The 22,869-nt window shown below is 41.7% G+C and overlaps 1 protein-coding gene across 1 annotated transcript in view; it reads left to right on the plus strand.

The window, feature by feature from the left end:
- ACSF3 (acyl-CoA synthetase family member 3) overlaps positions 1 to 22,869 on the plus strand; it is a 268,701-nt gene that overhangs the window by 11,300 nt on the left and 234,532 nt on the right. The window contains 4 exon segments of the mRNA XM_043981199.1: positions 17,129 to 17,251; positions 17,392 to 17,498; positions 17,631 to 17,715; positions 19,387 to 19,448. Of these exon segments, the coding sequence (XP_043837134.1) occupies positions 17,129 to 17,251; positions 17,392 to 17,498; positions 17,631 to 17,715; positions 19,387 to 19,448 (377 nt within the window).

A 22,869-nucleotide genomic window follows, 5' to 3' on the forward strand; every position in this document is an offset into this window, starting at 1 on the left:
ACCACAGGATCCTGTCACCCCAAAATCCTGATCATAGGGTCATAGATCTAGAGAAGAAAGGGACCTTAGAAGCCATCAAGAAGTTGAAGCCATTCCATAAACAGTAGGGAATAAGGGCTCCATTTGGGAACCATTTCTCAAAGACCCCTTCCTACTCTGCTTTTCTATAGCTTTCTGCAGAACAACATTCATCTTATATGTGCCCATCCATGCTTGGCTGTCCAGCAGCCCCAAAGTGTGTGTGCATGAATGGGCACATATAAGAAAAACACAGGAGTGTTAATGATCTAGCAATATCTGGTATGTGATTCCCTTAGTTGGTAAGATCACAGAGTTAGAGGTTACCGTAAAAATCATCTAGTCCAACCATCTCCTATTTTTCAGCTGAGGAAACTGAAGTCCAGAAAAGAATAGTAAGTGACATAGTCAGGACTTGAACCCAAACCTCCAGCATTTTTTCCTCAGTGCCCTATGATGCTGCCTCCTTGTTAATCCTCTCTTCCTGCCTCAAATCATTATGTGTGCATTTGTCTTTTTGCTTGTTATGTTCCTCAAGTAGAAAGTTAGTGCCTGAAAAACAGGGATTGTTTTTTATTGCTTTTTATTTCCTCTTTCCCTAGCACTGTGCTTTGCATATAAAGGGTTTAACAAATGTGTAGCAGACTTGATTGCTTGGTCAGTAGACACCATCTTTCAAGTCCTACCTCCTAGATTTGCCTTTTCCTCTTCATCTCTCCCTTCAACCATCACCCAAAACATCAGACATTTATTAAGCACCTGCTGAGTGCTGAACTCTGATTACCTCATTTTTATTAAAAAGAGCCTCCCAACCATCCTTGTTTTCATTTAGTCTACAGATCATTTGCAATGTATTTTAATATTATTTGAAATCATTTAATACATTTAATATCATTAGAAAATCTTTTAATATAGAAATCATTTGCTCTATACCCCTAATTTAAGAGATAAGCTTATCAAGGTCACATAGCTTGTTAATGGCATAGCAGGGACTTTAACTTGTGACTTCAGCCTCGAGTCCAGAGTTCTCTCCACTGTCTTGTATCCATTGCCAGGCCAATGTTCCTAAGTGTTAATTTCATTCCAATCCTTCTTCTCTAAAGTGCTCCCTCTTGATTGCCTATAGGATTAGTTTTCTCATCCATAAAATGAGGAGGTTGGGCTTGTTACAGGGTTGGGACATATCAAAGAATTTGGGATTATTAAAGTTTAAAATGACCAGCTAAACTAAAGGACAGACACACCTTGAGAAGGGAAATAAGCCCATTAGGCGTGGCTGCTGCCTGATCTGGACCAGGGACAGTCATAACTCCAGAAGTCCAACCACCCTCTCATTCAAGCTTTCCCCCACCCCCAAAGGGAACTTTTCATTGTCAGGTGATGATCACCCCATCTACCATCTATAAAAGCTTTTGCCTTTCTCCTGTTTGAGGAGATAGGTATCTCAGAGAATAGTGTCTCTGGACCATCTTCCCCTTAAGAAGCCTTTGACTTCTCTCTTAGTCATTTTCTCTAGTGCCTAAATAAAAGATTATTTTATTCTAGTTGGATTTGGGTGTAATTCTTTCAAGAGGAATACCTAAAGACCCACCCCACCCCCATTTTCCCCGTGACAGGCTCAATAACCTCTAAAATTCTTCCAGTTCTAAATCTAGGATCCTTGACCTGATGTTCAAGACCTTCCACCCTCTGGCTGCCCAATGCATGAGCCAAAGGGTCAACTCCTGAAATCTGACCTAATCACTCAGCCTCACTTACTTCCCCTGTGGAGTTCATTCCTAACTCCTTGCCTAAATTCATGGTAATCTTTTCCCACCCACTTCCTTAAAATTCAGTTAACTTCAACTCAACAAATTTGTATCATGAAGGTACTAACGAGCTGTTCCTGGTACGCAGTAAGCATTTGTTGTGATTGATTGAAGACACTGTAAAGAATTAACACTATACTAAATGCTGGTGATACCAAAATGAAAGAAGACATAGCCCCTGCCCTCAAGGAGCTCATGAGCTAGAAGTATAGATAGAACAAACCCACAAATCAATGTGATACAAGATAGAATGTATTAAATGCAAAGGAGAGATCCAGACAAAATGGTGTGAGAACTTGAGGTCTAGGAGGTTCAGCAAAGGCTTCATGGACAAAATGGCACCAGAGTTGGGTCTTGAAAGAAAGGAGGGATTTTAATGATTAGAAACTCAAGGTGGAGAATCCATCATGGGAATGGGAATGGTATGAATAAAGGTAAAAAGGAAGGAGAATGAGAAGGGGTGTAGGCTGGGGGGAGGGGAGGCAATAAATATTCCACATTGGTTTGAACTTAAGTATGTGGAAGAACTATGGGTCAAGATAACACTCTTAAGGCAGATTGGAGTTTAGACTGTGGTGGGCCTTGAATGCCAGGAAAAGTTAGCTGCTAAATCATTTCTACTACAGGTCAGACCTATGTATCAGAAAGATGACTCCAGCAAGAGGCTGTAGGAATAATTAGGCTGGAGCTAGGAACATGACACAGGAAGCTATCAATATTGTCCAAGTAAGAATTGATAGCACCTGAACAAGAGCATCTACAATGGGAGCAGAAAGGATAGAGAGAATATAAAAGAAATTTCAGAGTCAGAATGGGCTGACTGAAAATAGATCAGGGAGAAGGAAAAGTCGTTGCCAAGGTTCCTTTTCTTCCATCCTTCTTGTTGCTTTGTTTTTCAGTCTGTGTCCGACTCTTTGTGACCCCCTTTGGGGTTTTCTTGGCAAAGATACTGGAGTGGTTTGCCATTTCAGGACTAACAAATTCTAACTGTTGGGAAGTCTTCCTTATTCCAGACCAAGACAAGTGTTTCTCTCTCTCTCTCTCTCTCTCTCTCTCTCTCTCTCTCTCTCTCTCTCTCTCTCTCTCTCTCTCTCTCTCCCTCCCTCCCTCTCTCTTTCAACTATTGCTATTGTATTTGGTGACTATGGGGGAATATACTGACAGGCAAGGATGAGAATTACTTAGGATCTAACAGCAATGTGGAAGAATCATCGGTTACAGAAAAGGAGGGGATCTTAGAGCTCTAGATCTGGGAAAAGAAAGGGGGAAGGGACTTGCCCGGTGCTGCAGAGCGGGGAGTGAGAATCTGGGTCAGGATTCAAATTCATGTCTTCTGACTCCAAATCAAGTGCTGTTTTCACTCCTCCCACGTACCCACATCGTGAAGTGTCTCAGTACCAGACGGTATATCTCTTAATTGTTCTCTCATTCTCTTATTTAGTTTTAGAAGAACGCTTATATTTAGAACAACTGACATTTCTATCTAGTGCTAAGGTTCATACCCATCTATTATCTCACAGGATCCATCATAATAGTAACTGGCATCAAGATCCTTATTTTAAATAAGGAAACAAGTTTAGAGAGATTAGGTGACTTGGCCATTGTCTGCAAGTCCAGCCCTTGTTCCCTCATCTCCTCAGTGAGTCGGTAAACTTGCAGAAGGCATGCATGCCTTTGCTTTCTCTTGTATATTCCATAGTCCCAGGCTCAGGAGACAGTGACTGACCAAATACTGGGCCTCTGAAATCCAGAGAGGTCTTATTAAGATGCTTTCAGCTGGATGGAGGGGTCCACTATGGCCATGGGGACTGCTAATTTCACAGATTTTCCAGGCGGCGGCTGCAGCCATCACTGATATAGCTGCTGTTACTGCTATGACCGTGGCTAGCTGGTAGCATTGACTGAGGGCCCACCATCTGACAGCTGGTCCTGCCAAAATCTCACAGGGGATAGAAGGGGGAAGGCGGGTGAGATGGGTGATATAGCAGGAGAGGATAGGAAGAGAGTTTGATCCAAGTGACATTTTGCTCCCATTTTCTTCTCCCTGATGGATAAATCAAGTCAATATGAGCAGGGTTGGGGTCCAGGTCTACCCTCCAAAGTTGGGTAGAGAGAGAAGAGCAGCAGCGAATCTGTGAGCACCTTTGGGGAAGCCAGTGGGGGAAGGGGAGCCTGCGGAGGCTGTTAGCAATTCAAATAGATTGCAGTTGAAAGGTAAAGCGTTCACAGTTTGCAGGAGTTCTCTTTGTGAGCAAACTGCTGGCAGCCAGATCTGGGTTTTGCTTTAATCTAGTGAAAAGGTGTGACCCAGACGCCCCCGGCAGTTTGGGCTCATTAAGCTGGAGGTGTGAAACGAAATGAGAAGGAAAGAATGAGATAATTCCAACCCAGTTCACTGCCAGCTCCCCAGCCTGTCCTTGTCAGTGCTGACTGCTGAAGGGATGGAGGCTCCGAAAGGCCACTAGCTGCAACCCGGAGCTGGAGCTGTGGTTTGGTAGGTCAGAGACTCCTCTGGGCCCAAGTCACTCCTAGGTGGAAATGTAGGCTTTTAGGCTTCTTCCTGAAATGAGGCTGCAGCGTGTGGCTCAGGCTCACCCATTTACTTCTTAGGGTAGGGGGTTCAGGGGCACAGTCAACAAACAGTTATTAAGAAGCATTTACTAAGTGTTGGGCACTGTGCTAAGTTCAGGGAATATGAAGAAAAGTCCAAGAGATGGTCCTTGTCTTCAGGGGACTCTCATTCTAAGGAGGGGACGACAGCATGTGAAAACTATGTGGGCAGGAGGGGGGGGGAGACTCTGGGACATAAGCTAAGCAAGATAGGACTGTAAGCATTTCCTCTAATCCCCTTGATTTCTCAGAACTCTCCAAAACAGAAATTATGCGCCAAAGATAAAGAAACTTCAGCTATCTCCATGTTTTAGGACATTTACATTCCCAAAGAAGGTTTAAAAACCAACCTACCAATCCATGAAATGACTTCTACACTGAGCTCATCCAGCATCCCTCTCTACCAGAGTGGAGGCAGCACTAGCCAACCGCATGGGGCTCACAACAAAACCGAATCCCATCCCCTGGTCTCCTCTTCCTCTTTCCAGAGCCATTGGACATCCGACCTCCAGGATTACCTCATCAAGGGGGTGACAGAGACTGAAATGAAGAGTGGTGATTCTGGAGTTATCTCAGTCCAGATCCAGTGCTGCTTATCTCTCTAGGTTGTGTCTGTCCTTTGGTTTAGTTTCTTTCTTTCTTTTTTTTCTTTTTTTGGTTTAGTTTCAAGGAAAAGGTTCCTTGATCTCCAGGGAAAACTCCTGGGATTTCAAGGAGAAGGTTCCTTGACCTCCCCAAACAACTTCTGGTGTAACCGGGATCCATAATATTCCCATAACATTTGCTAGAGAACTAAGGAAGAGGGTGAGCAGGACCGGATGTAGGGAGAGGACTGGGGTGGGGTAGGGGGGACACTCGAGTAAGATACTCCACTAAGCCTGAAGGAAAGTACTCAATATCCACCTGGGACCAGTTCTGTACACCTAAACATCCTGGCCAGACTTTTTGGGGCTTCTGGTGAGGTGAACTGCCCAATGGGAGGAGCCTGAGACGCTTTGAGTTTCAGCCCCCAAGCTCTGAATCAGAGGGGATATGTCTCAGTCAAGAAGTGAATACTATAAAGGGCAAAAGACAATTTATCAAAGATCTCAAGAAGAGCAGCCAAATCAACAGGGAAAACATTAACAGCAGAAAGAAATAAGGCCTCCAGCTCTAGTGAATGTGTTTAGGAATCTATGAGTAAACGCTACCAAACAAAGGAAAATGATCCAGCACTTGAGACAGAAGACCCTGTGGAATTTGAGAATGTGGAACTTCCTCAGAGATCCAAACACACTGTTGCTGAGTGGTTTAAAAAAGAAATGAAGGGGCAGCTAGGTGGCGCAGTGGATAGAGCACTGGCCCTGGAGTCAGGAGTACCTGAGTTCAAATACAGCCTCAGACACTTAACACTTACTAGCTGTGTGACCCTGGGCAAGTCACTTAGCCCCAGTTGCCTCACTAAAAAAAAAAAAAGAGAAAAAAGAAAATTATGAGAGAAAAGAATCTATGGTCTGCACATCACAAACAATGAGCAGAATAGACTGCATGGAATCTGGAATTGCAAGCTTCACCAAAGAAACCAAAGAAAGAATAATAGACTGGAAATGTAAATACATAGAAGTGAAGGAGAATCTATAAGAAGAGAAGCAAAAAGAAAATATGGGGGGGCAGCTAGGTGGCACAGTGGATAAAGCACTGGCCCTGGATTCAAGAGGACCTGAGTTCAAATCCGGCCTTAGACACTTGACACTAGCTGTGTGACCCTGGGCAAGTCACTTAACCCCTCATTGCCCCACCCAAAAAAAAAATATGCTCAGTAGGCAAAGAAAATATACTGATCTTGAAGACAGGATCCATAGAGACAACCTAAGGATCATAGGTCTCCCAGAAAAACATTGCAAAACAAGACCAAAAAAACCCCCAACACCATGATGCCAGGAAATAATACAAGTGAATAATCATGTACATTTACAGTATATATAGTTTCAATCTCAGAGAAGAAGGAGGGAAGAAACGAAGGAGGAAGGACTGGGAAAGGCCTGCTGAAGAAGGTAGGATGGGGGATGGCCAGTGAAAATGCCTGGGGTTGGGAATAGAAAGTCGTGCCCATGAGGAGCAGCAAACTGGAGAGGGAAGCTGAATCATACAGTGTACAGTGGGGAATAAGAGGGTGTAAGAAGACAAGAAAGATAGGAAGGGGCCAGGCTGTGAAGAACTTGGAACACCAAACACAGAATTTTCCAGTTGATCCAGTAGGCACTATGCAACCACTAATGGAGTGGGATGACATGATCAGATCTGCTCTTTAAGACACTTGCTTTGGGGGATAGCTGGGTAGAAAAAGCATCAGCACTGAAGTCAGGAGGACCTGAGTTCGATTGTGACCTCAAACACTTGACACTTACTAGCTGTGTGATCCTGGGCAAGTCACTTAAACCCGATTGCTTGCCAAACCCCCGCCCCCCCCCCCAAAAAAACCACCCAAACAAATGGAAAATTACTTTGGCAGCTGAATAGAATACCAAAATGTTGGGGTGTTCTTTTTCTTTTTTTTTTTTTTTGCAGGACAATGAGGGTTAAGTGACTTGCCCAGGGTCACACAGCTAGTAAGTGTCAAGTATCTGAGGCTGGATTTGAACTCAGATCCTCCTGAATCCAGGGCTGGTGTTTTATTCACTGCGCCACCTAGCTGTCCCCCAAAATGTTGTTCAAACAAATTTCTTAACTCAAGGTTAAGAATCCTGTTTCCCCCCTCTTAAAGGTGAAGAAATTTGAGGCCTCAAGAGAGGAGGTGACTCTGCATACAAGCACATCCTTTGAGTCCAAGGCCAGGGCTTTGTCTACTTTAGCATTCTGTATGGAGGATGATATTGCCTTTTTGTGGCAGGTGGGGAATGCTAGAAATTTACTTTAATGAGACTGTTTTTTTTAGAGCTTCTTTCAGAGCCCTTCCAATTGCTAAGATCTTACTATAGTTATCACCTCTTCATTTTTGCTCTGATTGACTCTCATTAATTAAAAGCTCTCCTAGGGGGAGTGGGTATGGCTGGGACTCATGGAAATCAATGTTGCTGGATGTGAGGTGAGAGAGCTGTCACTTTTGTCAGCCCAGGGCACATCTTTGATGACCCTGTTCTCCACATTATGTTTCACCCGGCTTCCTCAACAGTTAGGAGAACTCTCCAGGGTGAGAGGAACAGAGGGGAAGTTCTCCTTTGAGGTAACAGCACTTCGGTGGAGTGAACCCTACATTGAAAATCAGGAGACTTTATCTAGAATGTTGCTTGGATACTGGCTAATGTCTCTCTAAGCCTCAGTTATTATTATTATTTTTTTTAATCGAGCAAATTGATCAGTCAAAAACAAAGTGCATTTCCTAAGTACTTACTATGTGCTAAGTACTAAATGCAGATTTGTTGTAAAGAGTGTTTATTTTGATAAATAAACTATCTGAAAAAAGAATTACAAAAGAAACAAAAAAAGAATGTCTATCTTGTAAATCTTAAAGAATGTGGAAACATATGTTATTATAATACGCTAAGGGGATCATTCTGCAACCAGATTCTATGCCAATATCCTACTCTGTCTATGAACAGTCCTATTTGTTGGTGTTTTATGTAAAACACCTAGTACAGGTCCTTATTACCTCATGGCTACACTTAACCACGTTCAGTGGCTCCCTATTACCTCCAGGATCAAATATAAAACCCTCTGCCTGACTTTTAAAGTCATTCATAATCCTTCCAACCTTTTTCGGTCTTCCTACACCTTGCTCTATGATCCAGCGGCACTGGCTTCTTCTCCAACTCATGAGTAGGTGTTTTTCACTGGCTATCAGCCATGCCTGGAATTCTTTCCCTCATCACCTCTGAATCCTTGCTTCCCTCGAGTCTTAGCTAAAATCCAACCTTCTGCAAGAAGCTTTTCTTGATTCTCCATAATGTTAACGGCCTGCCCCCTGAGCTTACCTGCAATTTATCCTGTCTATATGTTATTCTTCCATAGTTGTTTCCATGCTGTCTTCCCCCATAGACTGTGAGTTCCTTGGGGTTAGATACTATCTTTCTTTGAATTCCCCAGGATTTAGCCTAGCAGCTGGCGCATAGTAGGCACCTGTCTTGACTTCAGATTAGAGGTACAAGAACTAGCTGTGGTGTTCCTAGAGACAGATTATTTTTTGCTCTTATGATCTCTAGCAATCAGGGACTCCCTGGGACATAGTCCTTCATGATCTCCCCCTTCCCTGACTTCTTCATTGGACTAAATACAAAGGGCAGAAACAGTGCCTTTCCCATTTGCTACAAAGCTTTGCCATATCTGACAGGGAAAGCTTTAGGGGAGCCTGGCTGACTGAAGCAATATCATGTGTGGCTGTTGTCTAAAACTAACAAGCACGGGGCATCTAAAGGATCCTAGATGACAAGCTTCTTTTAACTTGCTTTTCACACCATGCTATTGTATCAAACATGGCTGATGGGGGGGAGGGGCTGACTTAATTTCCCAGAATGTCTGGACACAAAGAGTCATCACTCATTGGGAGAACTTCCTAGGACTCCATGTCTCTTGAAACTATATCTTTGGTCCTGGGGGGATTGACTCATGCAGAGATGTTAAGACTGGAGAAAAGAGGAAAAGTTAGTAGCCATCTAAGACTACCATAATAGAATTTCAGAACTCGAGTCCCCCAATACTTCCCAAATCCCAGGAAGCAAGGAGATTTGAGTATTGAGAAGGGAACATAATCCTGTACCAAAGGTTTCTACCTGCCTTATTCAATTCAGAGAGACAGAAACAGAGAGTGACTGATGAGACCTTGTCCCATTTCAGAGTTGTAAGTCTTAGAGAAGTTGGTAGGAATTGGGAATAAGGTTATACTTCTTTGGGAATTGATTTGGCTATTTTTTTTTATTACTTTGCTTGGTTTTTCTGACCCAATTAAATATTTTACTATTTCAATGTATAAGCCTACCTAGTCTCTCAAGTATAATGCAAGATGAATGTATTTATTCACATATTTCTTTTATTGTTATTTTTAATGGATTAATATATTTCATTTCTATACAGCAATAATTTCCCAACATCCTTCAAAGTCCTTTCCTATTAAAAAAAAAGGTAAGCAAAACCATCTTATTGAGCAAATGCTTCAGACAGTACTTGTTTTTTCCATTTTTGTACTGTGGTAAAAATTATTTGTGGTAAAGATTAATATTGCTGTTTTTAGCTGACTCATTTGGGAGGGGCCACACCTGGCCCACTCTGAGGTTATGTATGCTACTGATGTCAGAAGGAGAACTCTCCACAGGCAGTTTTTGAAGGACCTCCCCTTTTGGGGGAGGAAAAGATTGAACACTCCCTGAAGGGAGGCAGAGGGCACTTCTGAAATGCTAGGCATCTTCTGGAACATAGTCTCTCTCGGTCTTCTCCCCTTGCAGTAGTGGCACGTGTTTGCTCTGTCTCGGGAAGCTCTTTTCCTTGGCCAGGTGTTGGTGAGTTAATTACAGAAAACCCTAAATTCCTTTGAACTAGCTTAATTGGAAATGGTCTGAGGATTGAATGGGTTAAGTTTAGAGTTAAGAGTATTTATCCGTATTTCTATTTTCCTATTTCCTTATCTTTGATTTTTATTAGTTTTACCTTTGTTGTTTAATTAATTCCCAAGTAATAAAACCTGATCCTTTTGAGAATTAAAGCTTAAAGACTCCTTTTTTATTGGCCTGGGAGAAATGTCTAAAAAGGGCATTTCAGAGGGGAGGGTGAACCTAAAAGGTCCCTTATATTTCCAGGACCCCAATATTAAGGCAAGTGACCCAAATAACACTCCATATATCAAATTTTGGCCCTCATAGTATTGTTACTAGTTACTGTTTTGTACCATTACTGTTTCTCATGCTAATAATACTGCTAATAATCTTACTAATTTGGAACCAATATTGACCATTGCATTTGACTTGAGTTTTACTGGTTTTTGGTATTTCCTTCATTTACATGGTCATAGCCACAGAGTATAATTATTCTTTTTGGTTCTTCTTTCTTCACTCTGTATCAGTTTATACAAGTCTTCCATATTTCTTTAAATTCTTCATATTCATTGTTTCTTATGATGCAGAAAAATACTTTACATTTATAGCCACAATTTGTTCAACTATTCTTCATTTGTTGAACCAACAGTTTGTTTCTAGCTTTTTGCTATTACAAAGTATCGATAGAAATATTTTAGTATGTACAAAGCCATTATTTTTCTGTCATTTACTTCCTTGGAGCATATGTACAGTAGTTGGATGATTGGATTAAAAGGTATGAACAATTTAGAAACTTTTATCATATAATTCCAAAATCTTTTCCAGAATGGTTGAACTAATAATTCTGAAGGACTTATGATGAAAAATGCTACACACCTCCAGAGAAAGGACTGATGGAGTCTGAATGCAGATTGAAGCATATTTAAACATTTTTTCTTGTTTATTTGTTTTTTGGTCTGTGTTTTCTTTTCTTTTCTTTTTTTTTTTAGTGAGGCAATTGGGGTTAAGTGACTTGCCCAGGGTCACACAGCTAGTAAGTGTTAAGTGTCTGAGGCCGGATTTGAACTCAGGTACTCCTGACTCCAGGGCCAGTGCTCCATCCACTGTGCCACCCAGCTGCCCCCCTGTGTTTTCTTTTACAACATAACTAATATAGAAATATGTTTTGCATGACTGCAGATGTATAACTTATATTAAATTACTTGATTTCTCAGTGAGGTAGGAAGGGGAAAGGGGAGGAAGAGAATTTGGAACTAATTTTAAAAAACAAATGTTAAAAATTGTTTTTATATGTAATTGGGAAAAAATAAAATATCAAACAAAATGGTTGGACTAATTCTTGAATTGCTTTATTGTCAATGAATGAACATGCCTGTCTTCCCACAGCCCCATTAACAGCAGATTTTTGCATGTTTTATTATTTTTTCCAATTTGATGGGTGTGAGGTGATGCCTTAGAGTTAATTTGCATTTCTCTAATTATTAGTGATTTGGGGCACTTTTTCCAAAAGTGGCTGACAGTTATTGGGGTCCTTGCCAGGATTAAAAGGATTTTGCTGAAATGGGCCCTTTTGTTTACCATATGGAAGGGGAGGCCTGCATGGCTTGTGAGGAGACAGAAGCAACAAGGGGAAGGTACTAGGGAAATACATCAGCCAACCCAGCACCAAACCTCCAAAGCAGGACAGCCTGCTTACCTTTCATGCTTGGGGTGCAGGTTAACCTCCAATGTATAACTAGGGAAGGATGTCACTAGGACATGGCAGGAAGGAATCTGTGATGGTCTGGCAAGAGGCTACTTCTAGAATCTAGCACTCTGCTCACAGGACCACAGACCTAGAATTGGAAGGGACTTCAGAGCCTACCTAATCCAACTCTCTCATTTTACAAATGAGGAAACTGAGACCCAGGGAGGCTGAATAACTTTCCAAAGGCCACTCAGGTAGTGATCATCAGAAGCAGGATTTGAACCTGGGTCTTTTTCTGCCAACGATACTGTACTCCTCATGTACCATCCTTCTACTACTAGAAGCAGCTCACATGGATTCCTGGATCTATGTTCACCTCATGATTCCGGGCAGCTCAGGCAGCACAAGCAGTTCCAAGGTCAAGGGCATCTTAGATCTATTGTAGGGAGGAATGTGGGACTGTTGGGATGCTTGATACTGGCTTCTTGCTTCTGAGATCACAGATTAGAAGGCAGCAGTCAGCTAGGAAACTGGAAGTCTCCAGCATAGCAACTTTTAGACGTGGGAGACACAAATATTAGAGAGGGGCCACACATTCCAGAAAAGAGACAAAGACAGAAGGAAGACCAGAGACCAGGAAGGAAGAGAGGAGTATTTGTGACAGCTTTTTAGTTGAAGACTAGAATACAATAGACTGTAACAATATTTTACATTTCTCTTTTAGACAATTGTTCATACCCTTCCACTGCCCATTAGTGTTATTCCCTATTGATTTAGTATTTCAGATATTTATTGGTGATGTTTGATAGAAATATTTTTCCTAATTTCTACCCTTTCTTCTAATTCTTGATTTTTAAAATAAAGATCTATCAAATTGTATATAAGCAGAATTATTATTTTTTATCTTTTATAGGGTTCTTTTACTTAATGTCTGGTTATGTTTTTTTTTCCTTATCCAAAGTTGTAAAAGAGATAATATCCCATTCTCCTTTATTTTTTCATGGTGTATATACACATATCCACCATATGCATGCATATATATATGTGTGTGTGCGTATACATATATATGCACATATAAATGGACATATATATATATATACATATACATGCTTAGATGACCTATATACTTGGAATTTAGTGTGCTGCATCATGTAAGATGTTGATCTAAACCTATTTTCCACCTAATAGAGCTGAATTCAAATGACCATTAGAAGTTTTCAGGAAACTAAGTGGGGGCTTGAGCTAAATAAGATGAATTATAGCCATTTTAATACTCCTACATTATACCTAAACCAATTTGAAATTACAGTTGAGCAGAAATGTGCTTGATTTTTGAGAGTTTATATAGGATATTGATGGAATTTGGGTCAAGCTAAGGCTTTTTGCCAGGAACTAAGTAAGGTTTTTTTGTTTGTTTGTATTTTAAGGTTTAGGCTATAATTTAGCTGCTGCTTATTCAGTATTTATTAAGTGCCAAATGTTTAATGCTGGCAGAAAATAGGCAAGAAGGTAGAAAGGCAGAATTATATAGTAAAAAGAAAGTAGTCTAACACTCAGAAAGCCTGTGTTGAAGGCTTGGCTCTGTCTTTACTGACTATGTGACTCCTGGCATACTTCTTTGAGCTGTACTTTATCTTAAAAAAGAGGAGTAAGAATACTTGTATTACTTACCTCAAAGAGTTATGAGGAAAGCACTTTTCAAACCTCAAAGGTTATAGAAGCATGAATTTAGAAACAAAATGTCAGGAAACTGTCCCATGTTCTACATGGCCTCACCAAGCATCACCACTCCATCACCTTGTTGTTCCAATTACGTGACCTAGGACCAATCTCATCAACTTCCTATGGAAGTAGAAATTTGGGGTTGAGAGTAAAAAATAATGACTTGAAGATAGAAGATCTAGAAGCAATGGTTGTTGTGACCAGTTTTACTGCCTTTCTTATCTGGGTTTCCTGGATTGTTGGGGTGTTTGAAGGAGATTGCATCAAAATTATTAATTAACTTTAACAAGACCTGTATGACTGTGAAGCACGGTGGGGAAAAAGCCATTCTTAGAGCTGAGAAGATCTTGGTTCAAGTATAGTTCCAACACAGACTGGTTGTGTGACCTGGGCAAGTTATTTAATTTCTCAGAGTTCTAAATAACTCTCTAAGATTATAAATCACAGAACACTTGTGGGTCTCCATTGGTAGATGAAATTATCTTATCCAGAAGTTCTTTTCACAGATCAAAGGTCTGACCCAAACAAACAAACTGATCAACAAGCCTTTAGTAAGCACCTACTATGCGTTAGGTACTGGGGATACAAAGACAAACATGAAGCAATCCTTGCTTTCAAAGAATTTATGATCCAGCTCGAAGAGACAATGTGTACATATATAGACATATACAGAATACGTGTAAAATGGGTACCAGGTTATTTAGGGAGGGAAAGAACTAGCATTTGGGGGGGGCAGAGTGGGGATGGGAAGGGTTGGTCAGAAAAAGCTTTATGACCAAATAGAGCTAGTGATGAAGCATGCTACTCACCTCCTGACCAAGTAGGGATGGACCCAGGATGAAGATTGAAACATATTTTTTAGACATGGCCAATGAAGAAATGCTTGCTTGACTCAGCATCCTTTTTATAAGGGTTTTGTTGTTTCTTTTTCAATTGGGGAGATGGGAAGGAACAAAAGGTTTTTTGATTTGAAAAAATTTTTAATTTGAAAAAATAGAAAAAAATTAAAAGAAAAACTTTATGTAGAAGGTGGTTTTAAAGATGTCCTTTAAAGGAAAGTTAGGGTTGTAAGAGGGGGAATTTGAGGAGGAAGGCATAGAATATGGGTTGCCATTTATGGGGAAGAGAAAAATGGCCAGTTTAGCTGGACTCTGATGTGTCTGAATGGAGTGATTGTGTGTAATAAGCCTGGAAAGACGGGTTAGTGAAACAAACAAAATGACCTTTCCAATACCAAGTAGAAACCTTGATTTCCAAGTAGATCAGAACTCTGAAAGTGTGGCAGCTCAGGAAATAAGTTCAAGTTTTGTAAAGGTCGTTCTGGGGCCACTAACCCCTAGCTAGGCCATCCCTGAACCCTCAAGGCTTCAAGCTGTAACTGGTAGCAGCTGGTGTTGTCAACTGACCAATATGTCCCAGTCTGGATTACTTTAATTATAAAAGCTGCTCACTTTTCACTTATGGGTAGTGTTCTGGTTGGGTTAAATGATTTTCCCAGGGTTACATAGCTGACATGTTTCAAAGGAATGATTTTTTTTTTTTGGTGGGGCAATGAGGGTTAAGTGACTTGCCCAGGGTCACACAGCTAGTAAGTGTCAAATGTCTGAGGCTGGATTTGAACTCAGGTCTTCCTGAATCCAGGGCCAATGCTCTGTCCACTGTACCACCTAGCTGCCCCCCAAAGGGATGATTTTAACCCAGCTCTATCCACTAGGCTTTTCCACAACAATGAAGATTTGGAACATATAATGAAGAGTCACCATAAGTTAGGGTGATATCTCTCAAGATGGGTACCCAACCCCACAACAGAAAAAGCTATCAAAAAGGAAAGGGAAGTCTAAAGGGCATCGACTTTCAAGATGGACTCTGCTATCTCACCTCCTTCCTGGGACATGGAAAGCCTCAGAGGTGAAGGATCCTGGGGGAGCAGGATTGCTGCTGGACCTAGGATGAAAGTCCCTGATCTCTCTGAAAGCACAGCTGTGCCCTGGTTGATGATTACAGTTGAACTGACGTTGCAGGTGGTGGAGACTCTAGCTGCCCGGGGAGGGGCAAGCTCAGCCTGGCAGTAAAACAACTTGTCCAGAACCAACACTGCCTGGTCTGAAGTCAAAAGGCCTAGAAGCTTTGCAGTACTGAAGGTATGAGTTTCCTTAGCCACATTTATTCCTCACATCTGTGTCTCACCATGATTGAACTCTTTCTTCCCATGGAAGTTTTGTGTATTTGTTGGAAATGATATCCTGGGTTTTGGGGGAGAATGCTTTATTGCTACTGTTCTTACTATGCCATATTAGTAAATGCTATTACTTTGAGCTAATTGCTAACTGGTTAAGACAAAACTCACTGGTAGGGACTCTTGAGCTATACAGTTTAGAAGTGTGGACCCACAGGATACTTTGCCATAAATGATCTCTAGGGAGCCAACTCAAATATAAGTTAGGAGAGCAGCCCAAGGGTGGTGAATTCAAATGGATGAACTGAATCCTGGTTGGGAGTTTTAACTTTAAGCTTTAAAATACATTAATGTGTTACACATACAATAGTAACATCAAGTTTTACCCACAAAGAATTATTTTTTATAACACCCTTGAAAGAAATCAAGCAAACAAATCCTACATCCGTGTGTATATATAAATTATAAGACATAATATTTAATATAATTATGTATAACTACATTATATATAAATATATATATGTATACACACAATATATTATATATATATTATATATATTTGTATACACACATATATAACTTCTGATGCCTTCCCTTATTTACTTTCCATTTATCCCGGAAATAGCTGGTTTGTACATTTTTATTTGCTTGTTATCTCCCCCATTAGATATAAGTTCCTTGAGGGCTTTGACTTTTTATATCCCTAGTACTTAGCACAGTGCCTGGCACATAGTAGGTGCTTAATAAATGTTTGCTGGATGACTGATATATATATATATATATATATATATATATATATATATATATACACACACACACACACATACACATAGGGATATACATATAAGTATATGTGTATATAAACACAAACATGTATATACATATGCCTATATACACTATACCTAGACATAGACAAATATATATACATAAATGCATGTCTGTGTATACACACATATATACACAGACATATTTAAAACCACTTGGAGAGGTCTAATTCTGGGGTTATTCAAAGGGCCTGATTTTTGTCCTCAGGATGAGCCTGACAGGAATGAACAACAAATAATCAGGCAAGATGTTGAATTATATGCATATACACATATGTATATGTATAGATATGTATATATACATATCGTATATAATATCAACATCCATCCATTTATCCCTCCATCATCCACCCATCCCTCCATCCCATCATCCTTCCATCTCTCCATCCTCCATCATCCTTCCATCCCTCCATCCTCCATCCATCCCTCTATCCTCCATCTCTCCCTCTCTCCCTCTCTCCCTCCCTCCCTCCATCCATCCATCTATCCATCTATCCATCCGCTCTTTCTGGCTAGTTCTTAAGAGAGGAGTAGGGCATGGTTTTCACTGGAGGCTTAGGAAGTACAATGGAAAGAACACCACATGTGGAGTCAGAGGCCCGAGTTCAAATCCCAGCTCTGCCAACTGTTGCTTGAACGACTTTGGGGCGCGTCACCCAATCTCGTGGAGCCTCAGTTTCCTCATCTGTAAAATGGGTTGTAGGTTGTCCTTCGTGCTCGAGGACAAAGGGACATCATGATTCTGGGGTCACTGTCCAGTGTGTCCGGCTGTGGCTGATCAGACCCACACCGGCCGCCCACGCTACAGCTTCTTGGAGCCACAGGTGAGAGTCTGGTGGCAGGTGGACCCGAAAGGGGACGAGCAGCCCCCACACCTGAACCCGCCATGCCCCACTGTGACATGGGTAGACCAGAACCCCCTCTAGCTCTACATCTCCAAGCCTGGTTTGAACCTCAGCTTTTTCCCTCCCTGGAGCTCAGTTTCCCGCTATGTAAAAGAAAGGTTTGGGCTCCACCCCACTCTTTGCATTGGTCCCGCCCCCAGAGCTCCCGAGACAAAGACCAGGAGGGGATGTTTCCGCAGCGGAACCTCAGGGGCAGAGCGCCCGGGGCGCAGGGGACGTGTTTGCGTGCGCACTCGCCCTCACCCAGGTGAGGGTCCCGCCAGGACTTCCCTGCCCGGCGTTGGCGCCTGATCCCTGATCGGCCGGAGCGTGACGTCAGCGCCCGCTGCGTGCCCCCTCCCCTCGGCGGCCTGACGTAACGTGTTTCTTTTTCTAACAGCAGCGGCAGCGGGCGGCCGTGGCGGCGGCGGCTGAAGGTGAGGCGGTTCTGCGCAGGCGCGGCTGGGGCTCGGGGACGGGAAGAGGTATGGGGAGCGGTGGGGGCTCTCACCCCAGGGATGCTTCCTCTTCCGCCTGCCCCCCCCCCACCCCGTGGGATTGAGGGGAGGTGTTTTTCTCGTCTTACCCCTGACTGTTCTTGTAGTGCTATAATAGAAGGAGCCCAGGCTTTGGGGTCCGTGGACCTGGGTTTGAATCCCACCTCTGGTGCGAACTAGCCGTGTGACCTTGAGCCAATCACTTCACCTCTCTCGACTTCAATTTCCTCATCTGTAAAATGAGTTGACCCCACTAGAGGACCCCTGAAATTCCTTGCTACTCAGATATTTAATTAGATTTTCTCTATTTCCTGGTGATATCCTGGGTTCCCTTATCTTCTAACCAGAGGACTTCCTAGTCTATAAAGCACTGGCCTTGGAGTCAGGAGGACCTGAGTTCAAATCTTACCTCACATTAGTTGTGTGACCCTGGACAAGTCACTTAACCCCAATTGCCTTAAACATCCAGGACCATCTCCAGTTGTCCTTAAGTATATCCTGCCACTGGACCCAGATGGCTCTGGAGGAGAGAGGGAGGTTACCACTGCAATTCACTTAACGTCATGATATCACCTTCATGTCATGTCCTCTTCCACAACGAAGGACCAATCAATCAATTGATCAATCCCTCTCTGTCTCTGTCTCTCTCCCTCCCTCCCCATACTCTATTCCCCCTTCCCCCCCTCCCTTTCCCCCTCCTTCCTTCCTTCCCCCTCCAGCCCTCACCTCTCTTTGGAACTTCATGGCCACTTCTCCAGCTGGTTGTCCATAGACAACTCAAACTCAATTTGTTCAAAAGAGAAATCAAAGTGTTTTTCTTTTTCCGACAGCCCATCCCCTCCTAAAAACTTCTCTGTTTCTATTGAAGGCATTATCATCCTTTCAGGCCCCTAGTTTCGCATTCTTAGAACCATCCTAGAACCTGGGGTCCATAGATTGTGGACAGATTTTAGAAAGGTTCTGAACTTGGATAGGAAGAAAACTTACATAAATGAATGAATGAATAAAGCACTTACTACATGCAAAAGTACTACAGTAATCCCTGGGGATACAAATAGAACAGTAAGACAGTCCTGCTCTCAGGGAGCACACAGTCTAGTAGGGGAGGTAACACATGGAAGGTTTCAGCACAAATCAGATGGAAGGGTCCCATTGTCCTTGGGTTGCAGCAGATGTTAATGTTGATGCTTCTTCTCTCATGGAATCTCTACTGGTGTTGACTAGGCCAGAGACTTTGGGTGGCAGGATTTTCCTTCTCACTCTTCAGTAGCTGCAGCTCTATCACCTGCAGGAGCAGTTTCTGGGATGCTTTATTTTGTCCAACCTTTGGTTTCTTTCATAATTCTATGGGTTTTATTTTATGCCTTAAAAACATTGTTCCTGAGGGGGCAGCTGGGTGGTGCACTGGATAAAGCACTGGCCCTGGATTCAGGAAGACCTGAGTTCAAATCTGGCCTCAGACTCTTGACACTTACTAGCTGGGTGATCCTGGGCAAGTCACTTAACCCTCATTGCCCTGAAAACAAAAACAAAACAAAAAATGTTGCTCTGAGGACTCCATAGGCCTCACTAGACGGCCAGATAGACTCATCACACAGGAAAGGTGGAAAATCCCTGGTTTTGAGCCTCTCTGCTTCGTTACTCCCTTCATCCAACCAGTTGGCGAGTCTTTTCCATCAGAGAGAAAACAGGGACCTCAGCTCTTATGTCAACCTCACTCTGTGAGCCCTTGGACAGATTACTTTAGCCATCCCTCAATTTCCTCATCTGTGAAATGAAGGGGTTGGACTAGTTGCCCTCTAACATCCCGGCTGACTGATTCTATTTTTTTTTTTTATTTTTTTTTTGCGGGGCAATGGGGGTTAAGTGACTTGCCCAGGGTCACACAGCTAGTAAGCGTCAAGTGTCTGAGGTCAGATTTGAACTCAGGTACTCCTGAATCGAGGGCCAGTGCTTTATCCACTGCGCCATCTAGCTGCCCCCCCGGCTGACTGATTCTAAACCATGATCTTGTTAGGCCATTCAGAGCTTTTTCCATCTCCAGCCAATTCCCCTTCAGACAAACTACCTTCTAACTAAACTGGCCTACTTTGAACAAGTTGTCTTCCGCCTTCCCTTCAGCCTCTTAGAACCCGTACTTTTCCTGGCTCAGTTCCTGGTGTTCCCTCCTACAAGAAGGGAACCCCCTCTAGCTCTTACTTCTCTCCCTCAAACAACCATGGATAGACATCTTGGCATGTAAAAACTTCCTGCCCCCTAGCATTTCTGCTCCTCTACTTACCCCTCCAGTAGAATTGAAAGTCCTTGAGACAAGAACTTTTTAGTTTTGTCTTTTTGCCTGGTGTAGGATCCTTGCACATAGAACGTGTTTAATAACTATTTGTTGGGTTGACTTGGAGCTTGTGATATCACTTAGTCCAACCTCTTCATTTTATAGAAAGGGAAACTGAGGTTTGCAAAAGGTGAATCAGGTGGCGAGTGGCAAAACCACGATCAGATTCTGGGCCAACTGACTCTTTACATCCAGTGTTCTTTCTGTTGCCCTGTGCTGGCCTCTTGCTTGAGCTGCTTTCTTTCTTTCTCTCTCTCTTTCTTTCTTTCTTTCATGGTGTGGCAATGAGGGTTAAGTGACTTGCCCAGGGTCACACAGCTAGTAAATGTCAAGTGTCTGAACTCAGGTCCTCCTGAATCCAGGGCCAGTGTTTTATCTACTACGCCACCCAGCTGCTCCCCTTGAGCTGCCTTCTTAAAGAGCTCCATAATTTCCCACAAAATTCTATCCCATGGTTCCCTCATCTTTATCTCATCAGGAAGTTTTTCCTGTATCTAAGTGATATGCATATATATATATTCATTCTTACAATTTAGGGCTATTTCTTCCAAGTTTTACCCTCTTGAGACAGAAGAGCTGGTAAATACTTTTCTTAATCAATCCTTTGAACTTTAGAGATGGGACAGACCTAGTCTAAGATGGTAATTTTTTAAAATTATAAAAGTATTTTGTTATTTTCCAGTTACATGTAGAGATAGTTTTCAACATTTGTTTTCATAAAATTTCTAGTTTCAAAATTTTCTCCCTCCCTTCCCCCTCCCCAAGACGGCAAGTAATCTGATAGAGGTTACATATGTACAATCACATTAAACATATTTCTGCATTAGTCAAGCTGTGAAAGAAGAATCAGAGCAAAAAGAAAAAAAAAACCTCAAAAAAGAAAAACAACAGCACCAAAACCAAAAGAAATAGTATGGTTCGATCTGCATCCATATCCACAGTTCTTTTTTTTCTGGATTTGGAGAGCATTTTCCATCATGAGTCCTTTGGAACCATCTTGTACCGTTGTATTGCTGAGAAGAATCAAGTCTATCACAGTTGATCAACACACAATGTTAATGATACTGTGTATAAAGTTCTCCTGGTTCTGCTCATCTCACTCAGCATCAGTTCATGTAAGTCCTTACAAGGTTTCTCTGAACTCCTCCTGCTCATCGTTTCTTACAGCACAATAGTTTTCCATTACATTCATATACCACAACTTGTTCAGCCATTCCCCAATTGATGGGCATCCCCTCAATTTCCAATTCCTTGCCACCACAAAAAGAGCAGCTATAAATATTTTTGTACATGTGGGTCCTTTTCCCTTTTCTTTGGTCTCTTTGGGAAAAAGACCCAATAGTGGTATTGCTGGGTCAAAGGGTATGCACAACTTTATAGCCCTTTCAGCATAGTTCCAAATTGCTCTCCAGAATGATTGGATCAGTTTACTGCTCCACCAACAATGCATTAGTGTTCCAATTTTTCCACAGCTTCACTAACATTTATTATTTGCCTTTTTTGTCATATTAATCTGATAGGTGTGAGGTGATACCTCAGAGTTGTTTTAATTTGCATTTCTCTAATCAATAGTGATTTAGAGCATTTTTTCATATGGCAATAGTTAGCTTTGATTTCTTCATCAGAAAACTGCCTGTTCATATCCTTCGACCATTTCTCAGTTGGGGAATGACTTGGATTCTTATAAATTTGATTTATTTCTCAATATATTTTAGAAATGAGGCATTTATAAGAAATACTGGCTATAAAAATTGTTTCCCAGCTTTCTGCCTCCCTTCTAATTTTGGATGCATTGCTTCTGTTTGTACAAAACCTTTTTAATTTAATGTAATCAAAATCACCCATTTTGCATTTCATAATATTCTCTATCTCTTGTTTGATCATAAATGGTTCTCCTTTCCAAAGATCTGAAAGGTAGACTATTCTTTCCTCTCCTAATTTACCTATGGTATCACCTTTTATGTCTAAATGTTGTACCCATTTTGACCTTATTTTAGTATAAGGTGTAAGATGTTGGTCTATGCCTAGTTTCTGCCATACTATCTTTCAGTTTTCCCAGCCGTTTTTGTCAAATACTGAGTTCCTTTCCCAGAAGCTGGAGTCTTTGGGTTCATCAAACAGTACATTACTAAAGTCATTTACCACTGTGTCTCCTGTGCCTAACCTATTCCATTGATCCACCACTCTATTTCTTAGCCAGTACCAAATAGTTTTGATGACTGGTGCTTTATACTAAAGCTTCAGATTTGGTACAGCTAGCCCACTGTCCTGTGAATTTTTTTCATTAGTTCCCTTGTTATTCTTGACTTTTTTTTTCCAGATGAATATTTCTATTATTTTTTTCTAGCTCTATAAAATAATTTTTAGGTTCCAAGATAGTAATTTTTGAGTGCTGTTGTGGGTTCTTTCCAAGCGGTCAGATGCCAAATCGTATCTAAGATTCGACTGTTTTGCTAGGTGGAGAAAGACTCAATTCTGATAAGTGACTTAACCAGTCACAAAGCTTGTGTTCAAGTGAGTAGAACACCCAGCCTGAAGTAAAAAAGATTTGAATTCTGATCCAACCTCAGACATTGAACTAGCTGTGTGACTCTAGACAAATCACTTGGCCTCAGTCTGTCTTAGTTTTCTCATCTGTAAACTGGGGATGATAACAGCATCTACCTCACAGAGTTGTTGTGGAGATCAAATGAGATGATAATATCTGTAAAGGGGCTATGTAAATATTAGCTATTATTATTACTAGGAACAGTACCAATGTCTAAGCCCTGGTCTTCTGCCTCCAGAGCCATTGCTATTCACACCGAACC

Source organism: Dromiciops gliroides, chromosome 2 (genome assembly GCF_019393635.1).
Source record: "Dromiciops gliroides isolate mDroGli1 chromosome 2, mDroGli1.pri, whole genome shotgun sequence".
Lineage (NCBI taxonomy): Eukaryota > Metazoa > Chordata > Mammalia > Microbiotheria > Microbiotheriidae > Dromiciops > Dromiciops gliroides.